The sequence below is a fragment of the Xenopus laevis genome, chromosome 5L, assembly GCF_017654675.1.
Source record: "Xenopus laevis strain J_2021 chromosome 5L, Xenopus_laevis_v10.1, whole genome shotgun sequence".
NCBI lineage: Eukaryota > Metazoa > Chordata > Amphibia > Anura > Pipidae > Xenopus > Xenopus laevis.
The window spans coordinates 17,408,762-17,430,288 of NC_054379.1; the positions used below are offsets into that span (position 1 = coordinate 17,408,762).

At 40.4% G+C, this 21,527-nt stretch overlaps 1 protein-coding gene across 1 annotated transcript in view; it reads left to right on the forward strand.

The window, feature by feature from the left end:
- Positions 1 to 2,472: 2,472 nt before the first annotated feature.
- The window catches only part of dnah14.L (dynein axonemal heavy chain 14 L homeolog), a 157,065-nt gene continuing 138,010 nt past the window's right edge, over positions 2,473 to 21,527 (forward strand). The window contains exons 1-7 of the mRNA XM_018262651.2: positions 2,473 to 2,552; positions 4,321 to 4,488; positions 8,173 to 8,303; positions 9,408 to 9,547; positions 11,039 to 11,160; positions 13,338 to 13,502; positions 15,773 to 15,885. Coding sequence (XP_018118140.1) covers positions 4,336 to 4,488; positions 8,173 to 8,303; positions 9,408 to 9,547; positions 11,039 to 11,160; positions 13,338 to 13,502; positions 15,773 to 15,885 — 824 coding nt within the window. The 5' untranslated portion in view covers positions 2,473 to 2,552; positions 4,321 to 4,335. The remainder of the gene's footprint in view (positions 2,553 to 4,320; positions 4,489 to 8,172; positions 8,304 to 9,407; positions 9,548 to 11,038; positions 11,161 to 13,337; positions 13,503 to 15,772; positions 15,886 to 21,527) is intronic.

Consider the following 21,527-nt stretch of genomic DNA (forward strand, 5'->3'; position numbering starts at 1 on the left):
TCACCGTTTATAAGGATATAATTTACAAGATATTCATGGCTTTTGTGTATTATATAGTGGATAATGTACCCCCTACTGTAATTTATAAAGATATTATAAGTTACTGAGGAGTTATGTGACCATATAAATACATATATTTATACAGGTCACATAACTCCGCGGTGACTTCTGATATCTTTATAAATTTCTAGTAGGGGGTGCATTATGCATTATAATCTAAATTTTGTGGGAGGGTCGGAGGGAAAAATTATGGTAGTGCTGCGTCAAATTCTGACGTGCTGCATCGAAATTCGGCGGCCTGGGGGCCCCTGTTATAAACGGTGCGTTCTGACGTCAGAACGCGCCGTTTATAAGGATATAATTTACAGTCTGGTCCCATAGGGAAATGAACAGACTGTAGATTATATAGTGAATAAAGTACCCCCTCTTGTAAAATATAAGGATATTATTAGTTACTGAGGAGTTTCATGACCATATAAAAACACGAGGCCGAAGGCTGAGTGTTTTTATACAGGTCATGGAACTCCGAGGTAACTTCTAATATCCTCATATTTTACAACTGGGGGTACTTTATTTATTATAATACACAAATTTTAGTGAGTCATGTGACAGAAATGACATCACTACTCTCCGTTTATAACTGATGACATCACTACTCACCGTTTATAAGAATATAATACACAAAAGCCATGAATATCCTGTAAATTATATCCTTATAAACGGTGAGTTCTGATGTCATCAGTTATAAACGGTGAGTTCTGATGTCATTTCCGTCACATGACTCACTGAAACTTGTGTATTATAATAAATAAAGTACCCCCAGTTGAAAAATATGAGGATATTAGAAGTAACCTCGGAGTTCCATGACCTGTATAAAAGCACTCGGCCTTCGGCCTCGTGTTTTTATATGGTCATGAAACTCCTCGGTAACTTATAATATCCTTATATTTTACAAGAGGGGGTACTTTATTCACTATATAATTTACAGGATATTCACGGCTTTTGTGTATTATATATAGATAACCAGAGAATGCAATTACAGCCAAGATAACGTGCTCAGTGTAACCTTTGTAAGCTGTAGACAGTGGTTTGGAAATGATTTAGTATTTTGTTTAGCATCTGTCTAGTTTGGAATTTCAGTAGCTCTAATGTCCCCTAGCAACCAGGCAGTGATTTGATGGGGAGAGTGTAATATATGGACAATGGAGGGGCTGAATAGAAAAATTATAAAAAGTAACAGCAGCATAAAGTTGTAGCCTCACAGAGCAATGTTACTCTTGTGCAGTCAAAATGCAGGTATTGAAGGGCAACTTTACCTTTATCCCCCTTTTCACCCTTGGGAACTTTAAAACTCTATTTTTAGTTCAATTAATTATTTTTAGTTCAATTAAATATTTAAAAAGTGTAACGGGACAGGCAGTGGGCAGGGCTCTGTGAAAGTGAAAACGTCACAGCAATTTTTCTCACACAGAGGGGCAAATTCACTAAGATTCGTAGTTGCGGCAGGCGCAACTTCGCCGCGCTTCGCTGCACTTCGCCAGGCGTAGTTTCGCCAGCGCTCCGCAAATTCACTAAAATCCGAAGTTGCGCTAGCGTTGATTCGCTAAGTGAAGCGAAGTTACGCTAGCGAAGGTTAATTAGCATACAGCGCCAAATTCAAATTTCAATGGAGGAATACGTAGAATCACTACAAATGCCTGGGAAACCTTCAAAACATCAAATAAAATTTTTTTTTGCCCTACACATGTGCCCACTGTATAGTTAAGTTGCCATGAGTTAGGAAATGTAGGGGGGAAGGAGGGGAGCACCAAAAAAATTCTCAATCTTTTTCAGCCCATCACCCATAATATAGAAAACTTAGACTTAGAAAAAATTTGAACTTTTTTGGAAGCAATCCCTATCTACTCTATTGCGCTTCGCCTGGTCTGAGGTGGAGAAGGAAGTCTAGCGTAAAAGGTAGCGTTCAGTACACTGCGCGCGTTAGTGAATTTGCGTAGTTACGTCCGTAGCGAAAATTCGCCAGGCGTAAGGGTGCGAAGTAACACTAGCGAATCTACGCCAGCGTTCGTAAGTGAATTTGCGAAGTAACGAAAATGCCCAACGCTAGCGAATTGACGCTAGCGTTCAGTGCTTAGTGAATTTGCCCCAGAGAAACTCTGCTAACAAACTATCATCAAACGCTGTCATTGGCTACTGTCATTTTAATAACAAATCTGTCAGATTTAACATTGGACCAACCAAGTAAAGACCATTCTGAGTGATTAGGTTTTACAAGGACCAAAAAAAATAACTGCTCCCACACGCACTTGCACCGTCTGCTGTGGTGGGACTAGGAAAGGCGGGACAAAGAAAGCACCTCTACCTGAGCTCTAACCCCGCCCCACACTGACAGAACTCCAATATACAGCGCACTAAGCTCAACAGTAACAGGCGCCTCACAAGGAAGGGGCGTGTCTACCGGAGTCCGGCCCCCATTTCTATAGCGACGGCAGAAAGCTTGTGTGGCTGCAGGGAGTGAGGGAATACAAACAGCAGGGAGGGCAGCGCGATAGGTAAGAACTGTGTTTTATTGCTCCGACAGAGACCGAAGTTTCGTATGAATTATGTGGTATTATATTACTGTATAAATAAATAAATATACATAGAGAAATTAACACCCCCACACCAAGCCTCAGAAACAATCCCTGGTACAAGTGAAATCAACAATATTAATCAACTCTCAGAATCCCACTAAAAGACAAAGACTTCCTCTGGGTGCTGGGAGTTGTACAGTAACAGCTTAATGGACCTCAGATACTGAGGGGTTCTGAGACCATATAAAGACACAAGGCTGCAGGCTGAGTTATACAGGGAACTCTGAGTATCACACATGTATTATAAGGGATAATGTACCCCCTAGTGTAAATGATAAGGATATTAGAAGTCACTGAGGGGTTGTTCTGTGACCATATAAAGGCACAAGGCTGAGTTATACAGGGAACTCTGAGTATCACTCATGTATTATAAGGGATAATGTACCCCCTACTGTAAATGATAAGGATATTAGAAGTCACTGAGGGGTTCTGTGACCATATAAAGGCACAAGGCTGCAGGCTGAGTTATACAGGGAACTCTGAGTATCACTCGTGTATTATAAGGGATAATGTACCCCCTACTGTAATTTATAAGGATATTAGAAGTCACTGGGGGTTATGTGACCATATAAAGGCACAAGACTGCAGGCTGAGTTATACAGGGAACTCTTAGCATCACTCATGTATTATAAGGAATAATGTACCCCCTTCTGTAAATTATAAGGATATTAGAAGTCACGGAGGGGTTCTGTGACCATATAAAGGCACAAGGCTGCAGGCTGAGTTATACAGGGAACTCTGAGTATCACTCATGTATTATAAGGGATAATGTACCCCCTACTGTAATTTATAAGGATATTAGAAGTCACTGGGGGTTATGTGACCATATAAAGGCACAAGACTGCAGGCTGAGTTATACAGGGAACTCTTAGCATCACTCATGTATTATAAGGAATAATGTACCCCCTTCTGTAAATTATAAGGATATTAGAAGTCACTGAGGGGTTGTTCTGTGACCATATAAAGGCACAAGGCTGCAGGCTGAGTTATACAGGGAACTCTGAGTATCACTCATGTATCATAAGGGATAATGTACCCCCTACTGTAAATGATAAGGATATTAGAAGTCACTGAGGGATTGTTCTGTGACCATATAAAGGCACAAGTCTGCAGGCTGAGTTATACAGGGAACTCTGAGTATCACTCATGTATTATAAGGGATAATGTACCCCTACTGTAAATAGTAACACTTATTACACTCAGTGCTGCATTTTTTTTAACAACAAAAATTTGCACAATCCTGCACTGCACGCTTTCAGATACTTTGAATTGAAAGTTAGGGAGGCATTTTTTTCATAGTTCCTTGGCCTGTGCCCATGGAGCCATGGAAATTACAAAACAATAAGTTGCATTATGTGTCAAGTGCTGCTTGTCCCAACAGCACCAAGTTGCTTGCCATGAGTTTTGTATTACATTTGAATCAACAGCTAAAATGTAAAAAGCATCTTCATTTGCAAATAGTAACTAGAATTTATTTCCCTTTAATCTGAAGTACAGTGTAAGCCAGACCTTGAAACCAGAGCAAAAATGTACTGGAAGCATTGAACAGACTGACAGCATGCCTTTGAGTATCCTTAGATTAACTCTGCCCATCATGAATCAAAAAAAGACAGAATGAAATGAAAATCAGACAGTATGATCAATTAACCAGTTTACAGTTTTGCATAATTGTCAATTGCTTCCCCAGAAACAGAAGTGCATAATGTACACGAGTGAGCAGAAACCATTAACAAACTCAGATCTGCTCTCTCGACTGCATCGTAAGGGAGAGACGTCAGATGTGTTCCAGATGGTTTCGCAAATGAGCAAGATGCATAAACTAGATGTCACTTTGCACCAAGAGACCAGCACTCCGGTAAGCCATCTTCAAGTGGGATGATTTGGGATGATAAGGACTGTTTGGGAAACAGATTGATTGTAAGGTTAATTTTAATCATCACAATACTTGAAAATGCAAATTATATTCCTGAACACTAGACCATGTATCACAGGAGGCAAGTAGGAGGCAGCACTCTAGAAAAGAGGTACCAGTCTGTTCATCAACTTCATCTCTAGTTGTTGCTTCTTAACCCCTTTCTCAGCACTAAACCATCTATCATATGAGAAAACCAGATGCGACACTCTAGAGCACAAATACCAGCCTCTTTAATTATCGCTTATGTTCCTCAACACTAGACAATGCATAATTGAGAGAGAGACATGATATAGCACTCGAGAGCAGAGATATCAGTCTGTACTACCCTAGTTCCTCCAGATGTTCCTGAAAACCAGACTGTAACAACCACATTGTCTGGAACCTTGAGAAGTGAACAGTTCCTTGGGATGCACAGGTGTTCACCGATGCCCTTTTGGGGCCTGGGCTTTCTGCTGTGGAAGCCAACAGGAAGTACATAGCCAAAAGCGAGGTGAAGAGAAAATGTAGTCAGGGTCAGGCGAAGAGTTCTAGGCAGTCGGCAGAAGTCGAAATCAGTAAATGAGCAGAAGTCAAAACCAGGAATGTCAAATACGATCAGACACTTAGGCAGGAACAGAAAAGTGAAACCAGCTTGGGCATCAGCAAAATAGGGGACAGAGTCTTTGGCGCCAAAACTTCCAAATGGGCGCATCCTGATGACAACATGACACCTGCGACTCGACGCAGGTGTTAATATGCTCAGCGTTGGACGCCAGCGTCACTTTGTTGAAGAATACGGACATGCGCCATCATTCGGGGAGAGACGCGCAGGGAGGTAAGGCGCCGAGGGAATCTCCTGGCGCGTCTTACACAGACCTTGTATTATTGGTAGAGCGGTAGGATGCAGCACCCTAGAACAGAGGTACCAGTCTCTTTCTCAGCAATAGACCGTCTATCATATGAGAGAAACCAGATGCAGCACTCTAGAGCACAAATACCAGCCTCTTTAATTGTCACTGAGTGTTCCTCAACACTAGTCAATGCATCATTAAGAGAGAGACATGATATAGGTATGGTATAGCACTCTAGAGCAGAGATATCATTCTGTACTACCAGTGTCGGACTGGGACACCAGGGGCCCACCAAAAAGCCTTAGACCAGGGGCCCACCCTCATTACTATTATTCTTCCTCTCCTCACTCAACCTCAGTTCTCCTAGTCTCTTTTCTTACATACAATAATCTATTATTCCACCTATTTAGCCTCTTTGTTCTCATATAAATAGGGAATGACCATGAAATAGGCCAAAAGTTTAGCAGCATGAGGGCCCACTAACACCCTAGCCCACCGGGAGTTTTCCTGGTATCCTGGTTGGCCAGTCCGACACTGTGTACTACCCTAGTTGCTCCAAATGTTCTTGAAGACCAGACCATGTTCTATGGGTAGAGAGGTTGGATGCAGCACAAAAATACTGCCTACATCTCTCATGTTGTTTTTGGTGTAGCCGAACACTAGATTATGTATCAAGAGAAAGGCATAATGCAAACACCTAGTTGTTGCTTTCAAGAGATGTCACTGTAGACTAAATAAAAACATTTGTGTTTTATGTTGTAGATTTCACTCAGCTAGATCATATTTTTAATTGCATGATATAGTTCAGAAAACAGAAAACAAATTTAGCATCTAATTAATATTGTAATTGTCTATTTAAAAAGCCATAGACGTTAATGAGTGAATTAATTGCGATGATGCTCGGGCCGGCTCATCTAGCAGAGTACATTTCCGGTCATTAAGTGGGGCGATGTGCCACAAGTTGGGTGACTTTGAAATGGCTTTCTCATTTGTCACTTTTCCAAGTGTGATGTTTGATGTGTATTTTTGTGCTTAATGATATGGGCATACATCTGTAGCCTTTCATCATTTGTTTTGGGCTGTTGCTCTAAGTCTCCAAAATAGTTGGGATTGTTAGAGGGGGGAGACTGACAAGCCAAGATGGTCCATTACTTCTTTAAAGGAGAAGTAAAACAAATATGGTTAAAAATGTCATTTTATATAATTACCCCAATGCATCAGCCTAAAGTTTCAGCTTCTCAATAGCAGCAATGATCCAGGGCTTCAAACTTGTCACAGGGGGTCACCATCTTGGAAAGTGCTCAGTGGGCTCTGAGCAGCTGATGAGAAGCTAAGCTTAGGGGTTGTCACTAATTATCAAGCAGAAAATGAGGTTTGTCTGTAATATAAGCTGATGCTACAGAATCACAAAACATAATGAACATTTCTAGCTACCTCTTTAGTTAAGCTTTAGTTCTCCTTTAATACATGCCCTAGCTGCCCATCTTAGACAGGCCTAGCTGCATATCATGGTCTGTATGCAACATGGCACCAGGTTATCAAGACATATCAGGGGGGCTAACAGATCTGAAAACTGAGATTTGTGTATAAAAGCTCTGCCTTCAGGTGACTGTGCTATGTTTTTAGGGTTTTTTTTGGGTTGGGGCACTCCATCAACCACACTTACCAACACTATAGGAGGCAGAATTTAAAAAAAATGTTCTGTATACTCCAAGAGAAGAAGCAGAATTTAAGGGATGTCATGATTTTTATGATGTAATTTTTATTTCTACACTGTTTACACTGCATATAATTCACTCTACAATATAAAATTTCATTCTTGAACCATCAAGTGTATTTTTTTAAAATTGTAATATTGGTGTGTAGGTGCATCTCAGGCCATTTTGCCTGGTCATGTGCTTTCAGAAAGAGCCTTCCATTGCTTTCTGGCAGGCTGTTGTTTCTCCTACTTAAGCAAGTGTATTTTGTTTTTAGTTGTAATATTGGTGTGTAGGTGCATCTCAGGTCATTTTGCCTGGTCATGTGCTTTCAGAAAGAGCCAACACTTTAGGATGGAACTGCTTTCTGGCAGGCTGTTGTTTCTCCTACTCAATGTAACTTAATGAGTCGCAGTGGGACCTGGATTTTACTATTGAGTGTTCTTCTTAGATCTACCAGGCAGCTTTTATCTTGTGTTAGGGAGCTGCCATCTGGTTACCTTCCCATTGTTCTGTTGTTAGGCTGCTGGGGGGGGGAAGGGAGGGTGTAATATCACTCCAACTTGCAGTACAGTAGTAAAGAGTGACTAAAGTTTGTCAAAGCATGACTGGGGGCAGCTGGGAAACTGAAAATATGTCTAGCCCAATGTCAGATTTCAAAATTGGATATAAAAAAATCTGTTTGCTCTTTTGTGCAACTGGTTTCAGTGCAGAATTCTACTGGAACAGCACTATTAACTGATGCGTTTTGGAAAAAAAAATTTCCCATGACAGTATCCCTTCATACATTAGCAATTAGGGCTTCACCCTTGCCCAGCACTATTAACTGATGCGTTTTGAAAACAAAAAAAAATTCCCATGACAGTATCCCTTTAAAAAAACTGTTTATATATTTGCAATGGGGGCTTCACACTGGCTAACGGAAGGCACACACCCTGTACTGCAGAAAGTGACCACACAAGGAAAAGTTTCAGTAAACCTTCTTCTCTTCATCATATGTCCCAACAGTATTTGTTACAAAATAACTTTTCAATGTTTTTAATGACACGGACCTCTTTATCTAACAATGACAGACGTTGATGCTTTTCCCTGTACAGATGTTTATTCCAAAACCACCTTCATTAAGCATGGAGAAGCGCACGTTGCCTATCTGTACCTCCATCTATAGAGGAGATATTAAGAGAAAAGGCATACAAAGACTCCGAGAGGAGGGTAAAGAATCCTTCATGTAAGTGAAAGAGTATTACAGACTCCTGTGTATTCTGAGAGCTGATGTTACCATGCTTCTAGGCTCTGCTTATAAAGCTACAAGAAATAGTGGCCTATAGTCAAATATTTGGACTATTGGCTGATGTACGTCAACATATTAGAGCTCCTTTACTTATGCAACGTACAAAGTGCAACTTAAAGGGGTGGTTCACCTTTGAAGTAACTTTTCATATGTTATAGAATATCCAGTTCCTGGCAACCTTGCAATTGGTCACATCGTTTTTGAGTTATTTGCCTTTTTTTCTGACTCTTTTCAGCTTTGAAACGGGGGGGGGGGGGTGACTACAGATTTATTGTTATTGTTACTGCTACTTTTTATTTCTCATGTTTCTATTCAGGCCCTGTCCTATTGATAGTCCATTCTCTTAATCAGATCAATGCATGGTTGTTAGGGTTTGGACATTTTTCTGATTTTACATTTTCCTGCATTTTACACTGTTTTTTCCTGGTCCCCTTGAAAATGTAGAATAGAGGTTCTACTGTATATTGAAATCTATAAATACTGATACATATTTATATGGGCAGATTTATCAAGGGTTGAAATGAAAAATTTTAATTTTCAAGATTTTTATATGGCCAAAACTGTCAAATTCGACTAGGGAATTGTTAAAATTCGATTTCGAGATTTATCATACTCTGGCCCTTTAAGAACTCGAATTTGACTATTCGCCACTTAAAACCTCCAGAATTGCTGTTTTAGTCAATGAGAGACGTCCTGGAATTAATTTGGAGTTGTTTGCTGCCTTCATAACATTTGGGGTTTTTCCGGAGAAAAAACTCGAATCAAGTTTTTTTAAATTTCAAATCTAAATTGTTTCAAATTCTATTAGAGTTTTCAGGTCGATCCTATTCACCCTATTCAATTTTTTAAATACATTTCGATTGATTGAATTTCGAGTCCATGGGAGTTTATGAGAGTTTTAAAAAACTCCCATGAATTCAAAATTCGACCCTTGATAAATCTGTCCCATAATGTTAACATAATAATACCTTTTTGAATTCTACTGAAACAAGACAAGTGTCGGTAACCTTTCTTAACTTTTATCTTAACCATTTTGTGCAGAAAACATAGAAAAGAATTGTCTGGCAGTGTTTCATCAGAAACAAAATCAGAAAAGCTTTGTTTCTATTGTGAAGGAATGGAAAGCAAGGAAGGAGAATTTCCTATGCTCTCTTCACACCCTGACAATGAAAACATTAAAGGTAAGCACTAGGATAATGCTTAATAACTGTATTTTTCTTATCAGTTGCCAAGAACATGTCCCTAACAGAACTGTCATTATACCCCATTATACCCAAGTGAGTGTATTTAAAAAAACAACAATATGTAACATAACAAAATAGTTATTCAACTGTGCACTGAAAGTTAAGTTAAAGATTACATTTTATACCTATTCTAAGCAACATTTCAATTAGTTTTTATAATGTGTTATGTAAGTTTTTCTTAATCAGTAGCTTTCCCATTTTGTGTAGACATAGAATTCATTCTCTATATATATATATAAGTATGTATGCATTGAAGTGGCTGTCATTGTTTTCTGTATGAGGCTACAGGTAGGGGATTCGCTATCTGGAAACCCGTTATCCAAAAAACTCTGAATTACGTAAAGGCCGTCTCCCAAAGGCTCCATTTTATCCAAATAATCCAATTTTTAAAAAACTATTTCCTTTTACTCTATAATAATAAAACAGTAGCTTGTACTTGATCCCAACTAAGATATAATTAATCCTTATTGGAAGCAAAACCAGCCTATTGGGTTTATTTAATGTTTACATGATTTTCTAGTAGACGTAAGGTAGGAAGATCCTAATAACAGAAAGATCCGTTATCTGGAAAGTCCCAGGTCCCGAGCATTCTGGATAAGAGGTCCCATACCTTTATATCTTAATGTATGCAAAGCTCATCACTTCCCTTTATATTTGTATTTGTCCAAATGTGTGGCAGCTGCCACATTGTTTCTTTTAGACAGTACAACAAGAGGGTGTAGCTTATTTATTGATAGGGGGCTTGAAGCAGTGGTTGCAGGGTGTAGTTAAAAGACATGTTAAAGGGGACCCGTCACCCAAAAAAATGATTCCAAATCCTATTTTATCATGTTAGTCAAGCAAAATTAACTTTAATTACACTGTATGAATTATTTTAATCTTGTTTCCATCAGTCTGGGAATTCATAATTATAGCAAGCAGGCAGGAGCCATTTTGTGGAAACTGTTATTAAGACAAACCTTGTATCATCTCAGAATCTTGTTTGTGCACCAGAATAGGGGACCTGATGTCCATCCCCATGCACTGGTTACACTGGCCTAAGCCATAGAGGAGGGGCAAGTAATATTTGATTGACAGCTGAGTTTATGAGTTTACAACAGCTATGAATGCTTTAATAAAAAAACAATTTGGATTTTATGTTTAATTGGAAAATGACTTTTATTATACAGATTTTTATGTCTGGGTGACAGGTCCACTTTAAGGTGAGATATGGCTAGAATGTCTGTTGGCTTTTCTGAATGCTGAACTTGAAAGACAGTTATGGTGAGATATTTGCTACAGTATACATTAATAGCTAATACAGAAATGTGCTGTCCTTAAAGGAGTGCTTGAACGAAAAACCCAGAAATATTTTGAGTAATGTATTTGTAATGGGAGGCACAGTAATAATAACACTAATTACCTTTAATCATTTCTGTTCTTTGCCAGAGGACAGTGCAGTTGCCTACATTATTAAGCTGAGAGAAAAACTGGGCTGGAAAACAGAATTATCCAAGACTATTTTCAAAACAAAATGGAGTATGGCTGAGAAGTATTCCAGTCAGCTACAGGTATTTCATAGTGATATCTTTTTTTTATAGGTAAAATTTTTATTGTTTTATAACACATCAAACAAAAAACTAAACATAAGCCTTAATGCGGTTGAGTTACTATTACAGAGCATTTGAGCAAAATATTTAGTTACAGATTTGTTTAGTAGTTTGGTGGATACACTCAACATCTAAAATATAGTTCAAACAGTCATACATTGAGATGTGGATGTTACCTCTGGAATACCTATCATCGACATTAAACAGTAACAGCATGTTCTAGATAAAATTAAGAACTTTTATCGTTCGGGATATCTTAATTTATTCCTATAATGGGAATTGGTATCTATCTTTTCCTGTAGGCTAATTGCACATGGAGTGTTTTAAAGGAGTTGTTCACCATCAAATTAACATTTAGTATGATGCTGTGAGTGATATTCTAAGACAATTTATAATTGGTTTGCATTTTTTATTATTTGCGGTTTTGGCATTATTTAGCTTTTTTATTCAGCAGCTCTACATTTATAGCCTTGCAGAGCATTTATCTTTAGATGGGGTCAGTGACCCCCATTTCAAAGCCGGAAAGAGTCAGAAGAAGAAGGCAAATAGTACAAAAACTATAAAAAAAGAAAAAAATGAAGGCCAATTGAAAAGTTGCTTAGAATTGGCCATTCCAAAGCATACTAAAGGTTAACTTAAAGGTGAACAACCCCTTTAACAATGGTGGTCACATACCATTGCTGTCTATCACCATTCACCTGTAATGATACTGAATGAAAAAGACCCTGCCCTGACCGACCTGTGTCACTGTCCCTTCTTCTTGCATGTCAGAAAGGACACTTTTAATACAATAACATTATATGCAGTGAAAGGTTATTTATCAAAGGTCGAATGAACTCACAACTCAATACACATGGATTGGGTGATCCATTGTGCGGCACTTGATTTCTCCCCCCTGCCTTCCTTATAGGAGATAGCCAGGGAGGTGAAATCGAGCCCTGCACGATGGATCGTAAAAGCATTGCGATTTTAAATTTTAATATGTGTTGGTGGTTTTTTAGTAGTATATTAACAAATTACTGGTCCTTTAACAAGCTGAAAACTCGAATTGATTGAGTTTTTTGGAAAAAAACCCCCTCAAATTGTTTGGCTTCATCAAGTTTTCGAGCACAACCCATCGAAAAAAACTCAAACATCATGAAGGCTATTAAAGGAATTGTTCAGTGTAAAAATAAAAACTGGGTAAATAGATAGGCTGTGCAAAATAAAAAATGTTTCTAATATAGTTAGTTTGGCAAAAATGTAATGTATAAAGGCTGGAGTGATTTGATGTATAACAAGTCAGTCAGAACACTACTTTTCAGCTCTCTTGGTTTACACTGACTGGTTACCCTGGTTACCAGGCAGTAACCAATCAGAGACTTGAGGGGGGGGCCACATGGGTCATATCTGTTGCTTTTGAATCTGAGCTGAATGCTGAGGGTCAATTACAAACTCACTGAACAGAAATGTACCATGTGGCCCCCCTTCAAGTCGCTGACTAACTCAGAGTTATAGAGCTGAAAAGCAGGAAGTTGGATTCTGGCTGTTTTATTAGACATCTGTTCACTCCAGCCTTTATACATTACATTTTTGGCTAACTAACTATATTAGAAACATTTTTTATTTTGCACAGCCTATCCATTTACACAGTTTTCACTTTCACACTGAACTATTCCTTTAACATCTTCCAATGGTTCAAGGGACCTCTGCCATTGACTATTGCATGACCTCGACAGGTTTTAGATGGTATAGGTTCAGATGTGAGCTATTTCCAGGGTCGGGGTATAATTGTTTGAGTTTTTTTTTTCAAAAAACTAGAAAAATTCACGTTTTTTTAACCCAAAAAAAAATAAATAAATTTTCACTGGAAAAAACAACTCAAACTTTTTGTGGAAAACACAACTCGAACCTTAATAAATCTGCCCCAAAATGTGACCAGTCTTCCAAACCCCTTTAGTGAGTGATTTATGAAGTTCTCTAGCCTGGAAATCTATTGGCTTACCAATCGCATTGAGGGGATTAGTTCTGTGAAGAGTCTATCACGGTGATCCTACTGACCTACCTTATTATAAACTGCTTACCTGCAGTATTTATATACTTTGGTCATTTTTACTTCTTATCATACAGAATGTATCAATTATTTTATTCTATTTCAGGACGCAGTTCCTCGCAAGGAGACAGGAGAATTTGTTTACTGCCTACCAAGATGCTGGAAAAATGCAAAGGCACGATATGATCCCTATGATCTCCATGTGGTTACTGCAGCCACAGCTATTCATTCAGACTTGTACTGGACTGTGAGTGCTTCACAGATCTGTAAGGTAGGGTTCATATTGCCTTTAAAGTATTTGGGCTTATTACATGGAAAGATACACAGTGGGCAAGGTGTATAAAAGTTCTGGTGGAGTCCATCAGTCGCATTTGTATAGATATTTCTCTGTACAGCCTATGACATATCTTGGGTGCTGTTCCGGCTGAATTGTTCTTAAAGTGTTTAAAGTAATGAAAATACCATGTACTGTTGCCTTGCACTGGTAAAACTGATGTGTTTGCTTCAGAAACACTACTACAGTTCATATAAACAAGCTGCTGTGTAGCAATGGCGGAAATTAAAAAAAGTCTATATGGCACAGATTAAATAGTGTATAACAGATAACACCACTATGTTCTACAGAGCTTATGTGCTATCTGATGTGTAACCTGAGCCTTTTCTCCTTTAATGGCTGCCCCCATTGCTACACAGCAGCTTATTTATATAAACAATAGTAGTGTTTCTGAAGCAAACACAGCAGCTTTACCAGTGCAGGGCAACACAGCATTATATTTGTATTACTTTAAAACACTTTCCTTTTTTGATGCTACTGTTCCTTTAAAAGTTCGATAATTTTGTTATCTTACCTGATGCTTGGTGTATTCCCTAGACCTGTTATTAAGGTAGATTAGTAGTAAGCCGAAGGGGCTAGAGTCTCTACAGGATATTAATGCAACAAAATTGACGTAAGACCTCAGACTGGTTTAAATAACATTCAGCTGTGTTTTCAAAACTTTTCATAAAATTCACACCTGTGCTGATGTTAAGAACACTCCAGGCTGCAAGTCTTGGGAATAATAAAGAGCAAAAAAGAACAGAGCAAAATTAAAAACTGTGTAGCTTGCTGGCCACTTGCTGCAGTTGTGCAACCCTGACTTGAGTTCTGCTGACGAGTACAGCATAAGGGGTAATTATGATGATGCTTATAAAACACAAAACAGTTTTAAAGTATATCAGGATAAAAAAAAATGTTAATGACCCGAAAACAGAAAAAGAGATAAGAGGAATATTAAGGGCAAAAAAATGCTGAAATATTTAAAGGTGACTCCACAAATAACAATGTTTTTCTTAATGAAAGAAAATATAATTATTTACACCACTCTAATATATATTTAAATATTCCAATCAGTTTAAAGTTATGTTTAAACAATGGATTTATCTTTTATAATACATGAGTGATACCTAGATATGTTCACAGAACCACACAGTGACTTCTAATATCCTTATCATTTACAGTAGGGGGTACATTATCCCTTATAATACATGAGTGATACTCAGAGTTCCCTGTATAACTCAGCCTGCAGCCTTGTGCCTTTATATGGTCACAGAACCCCTCAGTGACTTCTAATAGCCTTATCATTTACAGTAGGGGGTACATTATCCCTAATAATACATGAGTTATACTCAGAGTTCCCTGTATAACTCAGCCTGCAGTTTTGTGTCTTTATATGGTCACATAACCCCACAGTGGCTTCTAAGCAAACTGAGCATGCTCAAGCCCTAGCCCTGGAGGTTTAAGCTGAAAAAAGGAAGTCTGATACAGAAGCCCATGTATACATAATAGAAGGAAAGAAATGTGTTTCTTTTGACAGAGGACTCAGAGCAGCATTACTTTGAGGGTATTTATATAGACCTTTCTGATAAAGCTTACCGTACTTAATTTCAGCCTTTCTTTCTCCTTTAATAAAATAACCCAAATTAATTATATTACGGAAAAACTCAATACAATCAGTGAAAATGTGAATCATTTGAATTTTTCTGTATTTTTTGAATTTTTGCACGAAAACCCCAAAAACGTTAGATTTTTGGTGAAAACGAAGCGAAGGCCATGATAACTTCAAATTGAGATAGATGCCTCTCCCATTGACTTAGCAGGACCTGAACAGGTCTGAGATGGCGGATTTTCAGATTCAGGGCATAATAAATGTCGAAAAATTCATTTTTTCCCCCCTACTAAAAATGTGAGTTTTTGCACCAAAAAGACTGACTAGATCACTTTTAAGTTTAGTAAACCACCCCCTGAATTTCAACATAACCTGTATTCAGGTGTGGGCTTGTGCTCACTGATCTGAACAGTGGAAGAGAACCGATGGACACAGGGATAGGAATGGGAGCATTCATGGGCTCTAAGGCAACGAGGAAAGATGGTGAGGGAACAGGCAAGGGTGTGGAAGAAACCAGAGAACAGCATGGGATACATGGAAAAGAGCTCAATGAATGATTTCTAAGAATTGTTATAGGAAACCCCCACTGTGCTTACCACTTCATTGCCTGTTGTAGGTATGTATGATGTCTGGAAAGATGGATATGGACATTGTGCCTGTTACTGAGTGGCTCCACGAGAGACAGAATTTTTATGCCATCAAAGACCTCAAAGTTTTTTCACATTTCAGGTGAGAGACTCCTGCTTCTTACTATACTGTAGATTGTATTGTATTCTGATATTATGCTCCTACATGACATTTTACAAAAGAGCAACTGGTAGGAGTAGGAGTTTACATTATATTATCTTTACTGAAGCTTTGAGAACCAAACTAAAGTAGGTATAATAATAATATACTACTGTGGGTAGTAGTTTTGTCCACAATGCACTTTGTTTTCGTCTCATGAAAGCATATTTGCCCGCCACTGTCAGGCACAAATTTTTGACACCTGATTTCAGAACCCGAAATGACTTTGTAGTTAAAGGCTGTTTGGGTGTTGCGTGCAAATGTCTTATTCTTGAAGTGTTGTGGTCAGGCTTATGATTGTAGGAAAACACGAATGTAGATGGTTTTTGTATACATCGATTTATTTAGGTATTCAGTCCTTTCAGTAATTCGGAACTTTCTGGATAACGGGTTTCCATATAACGGATCACATACCTGTACTACAAAATGTAGGCCATCTTGCTGCTATCTAGAGCAATGCATAGAGATAGGATTATATGCAGTGACTCTTTTAAAGTTGACAACACAGCTACCGGGTTTTATAACTTAAAGGGGACTTGTCACCTAGACATAAAAAGCTGTATAATAAGGGGGGTATTTACTAAAATCAGACTATATCTCATATTTTATTAAAAAAAAAACACAACCAAACTTGAATGCCTGATTTTAATTTATTTATTAATAAAAAAAATTATTTAATTGTATTGTGGAAAAACTAGATAAAACTGAGCAAAAACTCAAATCTTACAAATTTTTTCGGGCTTCTTTGCCCAAATTGCTCAAATTTTTTTTTTGCCTGAAAACCCAGAGCAGACCACGAAAACTTTAAATTAAGATAGTTGCCTAACATATTGATTTATACAGGACCACGACAGGTCTGAGATGGCAGATTTTTGAATTTGGGCGTTTTGGAGTATAATAAATCTCGAAAAATTGGAGGTTTAGTAAATAACAACCTAAAAGTTCTTTTAAAATTAAACATGAAACCCAAATTCATTTTTTTATTAAAAATGTCACTTCCCATTCTGTACTTCCTAGTGGTCACTGCAACACTTATTTTCCCCTTCTGCCTTAAACATCTAACTGTGTAGCCATTGCATGGACATGGGCATAAGGTGCCCCATATTGGTGCCTAAACAAGATTTTGGAATGATCCAAAGCTTGCCTTAAAGGAATTGTACAGTGTAAAAATAAAAACTGGGTAAATAGATAGGCTGTGCAAAATACAAAATGTTTCTAATATAGTTAGTTAGCCAAAAATGTAATGTATAAAGGCTGGAGTGATTTGATGTATAACATATCAGTCTGAACACTACTTCCTGCTTTTCAGCTCTCTTGGTTTACACTGACTGGTTACCCTGGCTACCAGGCAGTAACCAATCAGAGACTTGAGGGGGGGCCACATGGGTCATTTCTGTTGCTTTTGAATCTGAGCTGAATGCTGAGGATCAATTGCAAACTCACTGAACAGAAATGTACCATGTGCCTGTCAGGACTGCCAGAAGTACCCGACCCAGAAGTATCCGACGGCGCTGTTTACATTCCCGGCGGTCACAGTGAAGATCCAAGATGGCGGCGCCCATGCTGAACACATGGCTGCAGCGTCGCTGTATGATGATGTCATCTCTGGTGCCGGGATCTCATCATAAAAGGGCGCCCAAAACACTGTGACGGCGCCCAAGAATAGGATTTGCTGCCATTAATCCTGGGTTCCTGTTTGTGTTTCCTGTATCCTGATTCCTGCTCCTGCCTCGGTTTTGACCCCCTGCCTGGACTCTTGTTATTTGATCCTGATCTGCCTGCCATTGAACTCTTGCCTGGACTTTGACCTTGATTCTGCTTAACCCTTTGGATACCGCGACCTTGCTCCCTCAAGAGGGCTTCCTCCTTGATCCAGACTACCTACCTGGAGGGAGCTCCCGGCTCCCTGACATTATTCTTGGGCCATGGATCCCACTGAGGAAGCTCAGCCAGATTTCGGCAGGGCCTTTCGAGGTCTGCATACTCGCATGGAGGCGTACGAAGCTCGGCAAAATTATGTTGGACGCACGCTGGAGGCGATTTTGGAAAAGTTATCTATGCTGACGCCGACAACGCCCACGCTAGTTGCTGCCGACATGGCTACACAGTCCTCCACTTCTGGTCCACGTATTCCTGCACCGCCTCTCTACAGTGGCGACCCTCAAGCCTGTCGTGGTTTTGTGAATCAGTGCCAGATTCGGTTCGCCCTGCAACCTGCAGAATTTAACTCTGAGCGAGCAAAGGTTGGTTTCGTGATCACTCGTCTGGCAGGGAAAGCGCTCGAATGGGCATCTCCGCACTGGGAGAAGGAGTCTCCTTTAATTGATGATTCCAAAGCCTTCCTTCAAGAATTCCGGACTGTGTTCGATGCTCCCGGTCGGGTGGCGACCGCTGCTTCTCGTCTGTTCCAGATCCGCCAAGGAAATCGCAGTGTTGCAGAATATGCCATTGAATTCCGTACTCTCGCTGCAGAGACTTGTTGGAACAATGATGCCTATCATGCTGCCTTCTACAATGGTCTCTCTATCCGCCTCAAAGATGACCTGGTCTCTCGTGAATTACCCACGCAGGTTAAAGACCTCATTGCTTTGTCTGTCAAGGTGGACACCCGTCAGAGAGAACATCAAGCTGATAGGGACCGAGTCAAGAAATTTCAACCCATGTTGGCTCCTCGCTTTCAAAGACCTCTATTACCTCCTACCCCCCAGCAGCCTTCTGTTATTCCTCCGGAGGAACCTATGCAAGTCGGAAGAGCTCGTCTCTCTGAACAGGAGAAACTCCGGAGACGTACGGCTGGACTTTGTCTCTACTGTGGGGGTCAATCTCACTTTGCCAACTCCTGTCCTGTGAAGCCTCAGAGTTCCTCTCTTCAAGGTAACCTTGGAAAGACTCATGTAGGGGGCGTTACTCCCAAGTCACAAGAGAACTCTCACAGGTTTCTTCTGCCTTTACAGATCCATCTGTCCACTAAGACCATTGTTGGCTCAGCTTTTATTGACTCTGGAGCTTCCGGAAATTTCATGGACGCTCTCTTTGCCAAGCATATGAATGTTCCCCTGTTTCCATTGACTCCTCCACTTCGAGTAACCGCCATTGATGACCGACCCCTTGAATCCGAGTTTATCTCTATGACGACTGGGGAATTGCCTGTGCAGGTTGGGACTTTACACAAAGAAAAGTTATCGTTCCTGATTATTTCCTGTCCTTCTGTTCCAGTCGTCTTGAGGCTTCCCTGGTTACGCCTGCATAACCCTATCATTGATTGGTCCTCGGGGCAGGTTTCCCGTTGGAGTCCATACTGCAAACAGCATTGCCTTCCTGCTGAACCCATCCAGAGGGTGAATACTTCTACGTCAGATTTGAAGACGCTTCCCTCCTTCTACAAGGAATTCTCTGATGTCTTCTGTAAAAAGTCTGCAGAATTTCTCCCTCCTCATCGTCACTACGATTGTCCAGTTGATCTCCTGCCCGGAACCATGCCTCCTAGAGGTCGCACTTATCCTCTCTCCCCAGCAGAGACCGCTGCCATGAAGGAATATATCCAAGAAAATCTCCAGCGGGGGTTTATTCGCCCTTCTACTTCTCCTGCAGGGGCTGGATTCTTCTTCGTGGAGAAGAAGGATGGAGGCCTACGTCCTTGTATTGACTACCGGGGTCTTAATAAAATCACCGTTAAGAACCGGTATCCCTTGCCTCTGATCGCAGAACTTTTTGACCAACTGAAGGGGGCTAAAATCTTCACTAAGTTGGATCTCCGTGGGGCTTATAACCTCATCCGCATCCGTGAAGGTGACGAATGGAAGACAGCATTCAACACTCGTGATGGGCACTATGAGTACCTCGTAATGCCCTTTGGTCTCTGCAATGCCCCCGCTGTCTTTCAAGAATTCGTGAACGACATTTTCCGGGATCTCTTGGGAAAGTTTGTGGTCGTGTACCTAGATGACATCCTGATTTTCTCCAAGGACCTTGCAAGCCATCGCTCCCAGGTGAAGGAAGTACTCTCTCGTTTGAGGAAGAACTCTCTCTTTGCCAAACTGGAGAAATGTGTGTTTGAAGTGTCCAAGATTCCTTTTCTGGGCTATATCATCTCCCCAGAGGGTTTTCGAGATGGATCCTGTGAAAGTGTCTGCAATCCAAGAGTGGCCCCTACCGCTGAGCACTAAGGCAATCCAGAGATTCATTGGTTTTGCCAATTACTACCGGCAATTCATTAAGGGGTTCTCTTCTCGCATTGCTCCTATCCTGGCCCTCATCCGAAAAGGGGGTAAACCCAGCTTGTGGCCCCGTCTGCTATTGAAGCCTTTCAATCCCTGAAGGATGCCTTCACTTCTGCTTTGGTTCTCCGCCATCCTGATCCGGAGTTACCTTTCTTCATCGAGGTGGATGCTTCTGAAGTTGGAGCTGGAGCTATCTTGTCCCAAAGACATCCCTCTGATGGAAAGTTGCACCCATGTGCATATTTCTCTAAGAAGTTCTCTCCTGCCGAACATAATTATGATGTAGGAAATCGAGAACTCCTGGCTGTCAAGCTTGCCTTAGAAGTGTGGCGTCACCTCCTTGAAGGTTCCTTGATCCCAGTCACGATCTACACAGATCATAAGAATCTTGAGTTCATTCAATCTCTCAAGAGGCTGAATCCCAGACAAGCAAGGTGGGCTCTCTTCTTCTCTCGATTTAACTTTGTCTTGACTTATCGCTCTGGCTCCAAGAATCGGAAAGCCGATGCTCTGTCTCGAAATTTCACTCCGGTGGATCGTACTCCTGAAAGACAAGAGCCAATTATTCCTCCTGTCAAGATCATCACTTCTTTATACCCTCAATTTGCTGATCAAATTCTGGCTGGTCAATCTTCTGCTCCTCCTGATACTCCCATCGGAATGGCATTCGTACCTCCTGAACTTCGTCTGCCTATCCTGCAACAGACTCATAGCTCCAAGCAAGCGGGACACCCTGGTCCTGCTAAGACTCTAGAACTTTTACGGCGTCTAGTCTGGTGGCCGACTATTCGTAAAGATGTCAAAGACTTTGTTGCTGCTTGTACCGTTTGTGCCACTTCCAAGCCTAGCCATTCTCGCCCTAGCGGGTTACTACAGCCTTTGCCTGTCCCCTCTCGTCATTGGACGCATTTGGCAATGGACTTCATAGTCGAACTTCCTCCCTCCAGTGGGAACAGCGTGATCTGGGTCGTCATAGATCGTTTTAGCAAGATGGCCCACTTCATCCCTTTACGGAAGCTTCCATCTGCAGTGGAGTTGTCACAGTTGTTTATTCAATTCATTTTCCGCCTGCATGGCTTCCCGGCGGAGATTGTCTCTGACAGAGGTTCCCAGTTCACGGCGAAGTTTTGGCGTTCCTTATGCAAGGTCTTGGGTATTGCTCTCCAATTCTCCTCTGCCTATCATCCCCAAACGAAAGGGGCAGCGGAGTGAGTGAATCAAGCCTTAGAACAATTCCTGAGAAATCATGTCTCCCTCAGCCAAGATGATTGGTCTGACCTTCTCCCGTGGGCGGAATTTGCTCATAACAACGCCTGTCATTCATCCACTGGAAGATCTCCATTCATGTCTGTGTATGGCCAACAT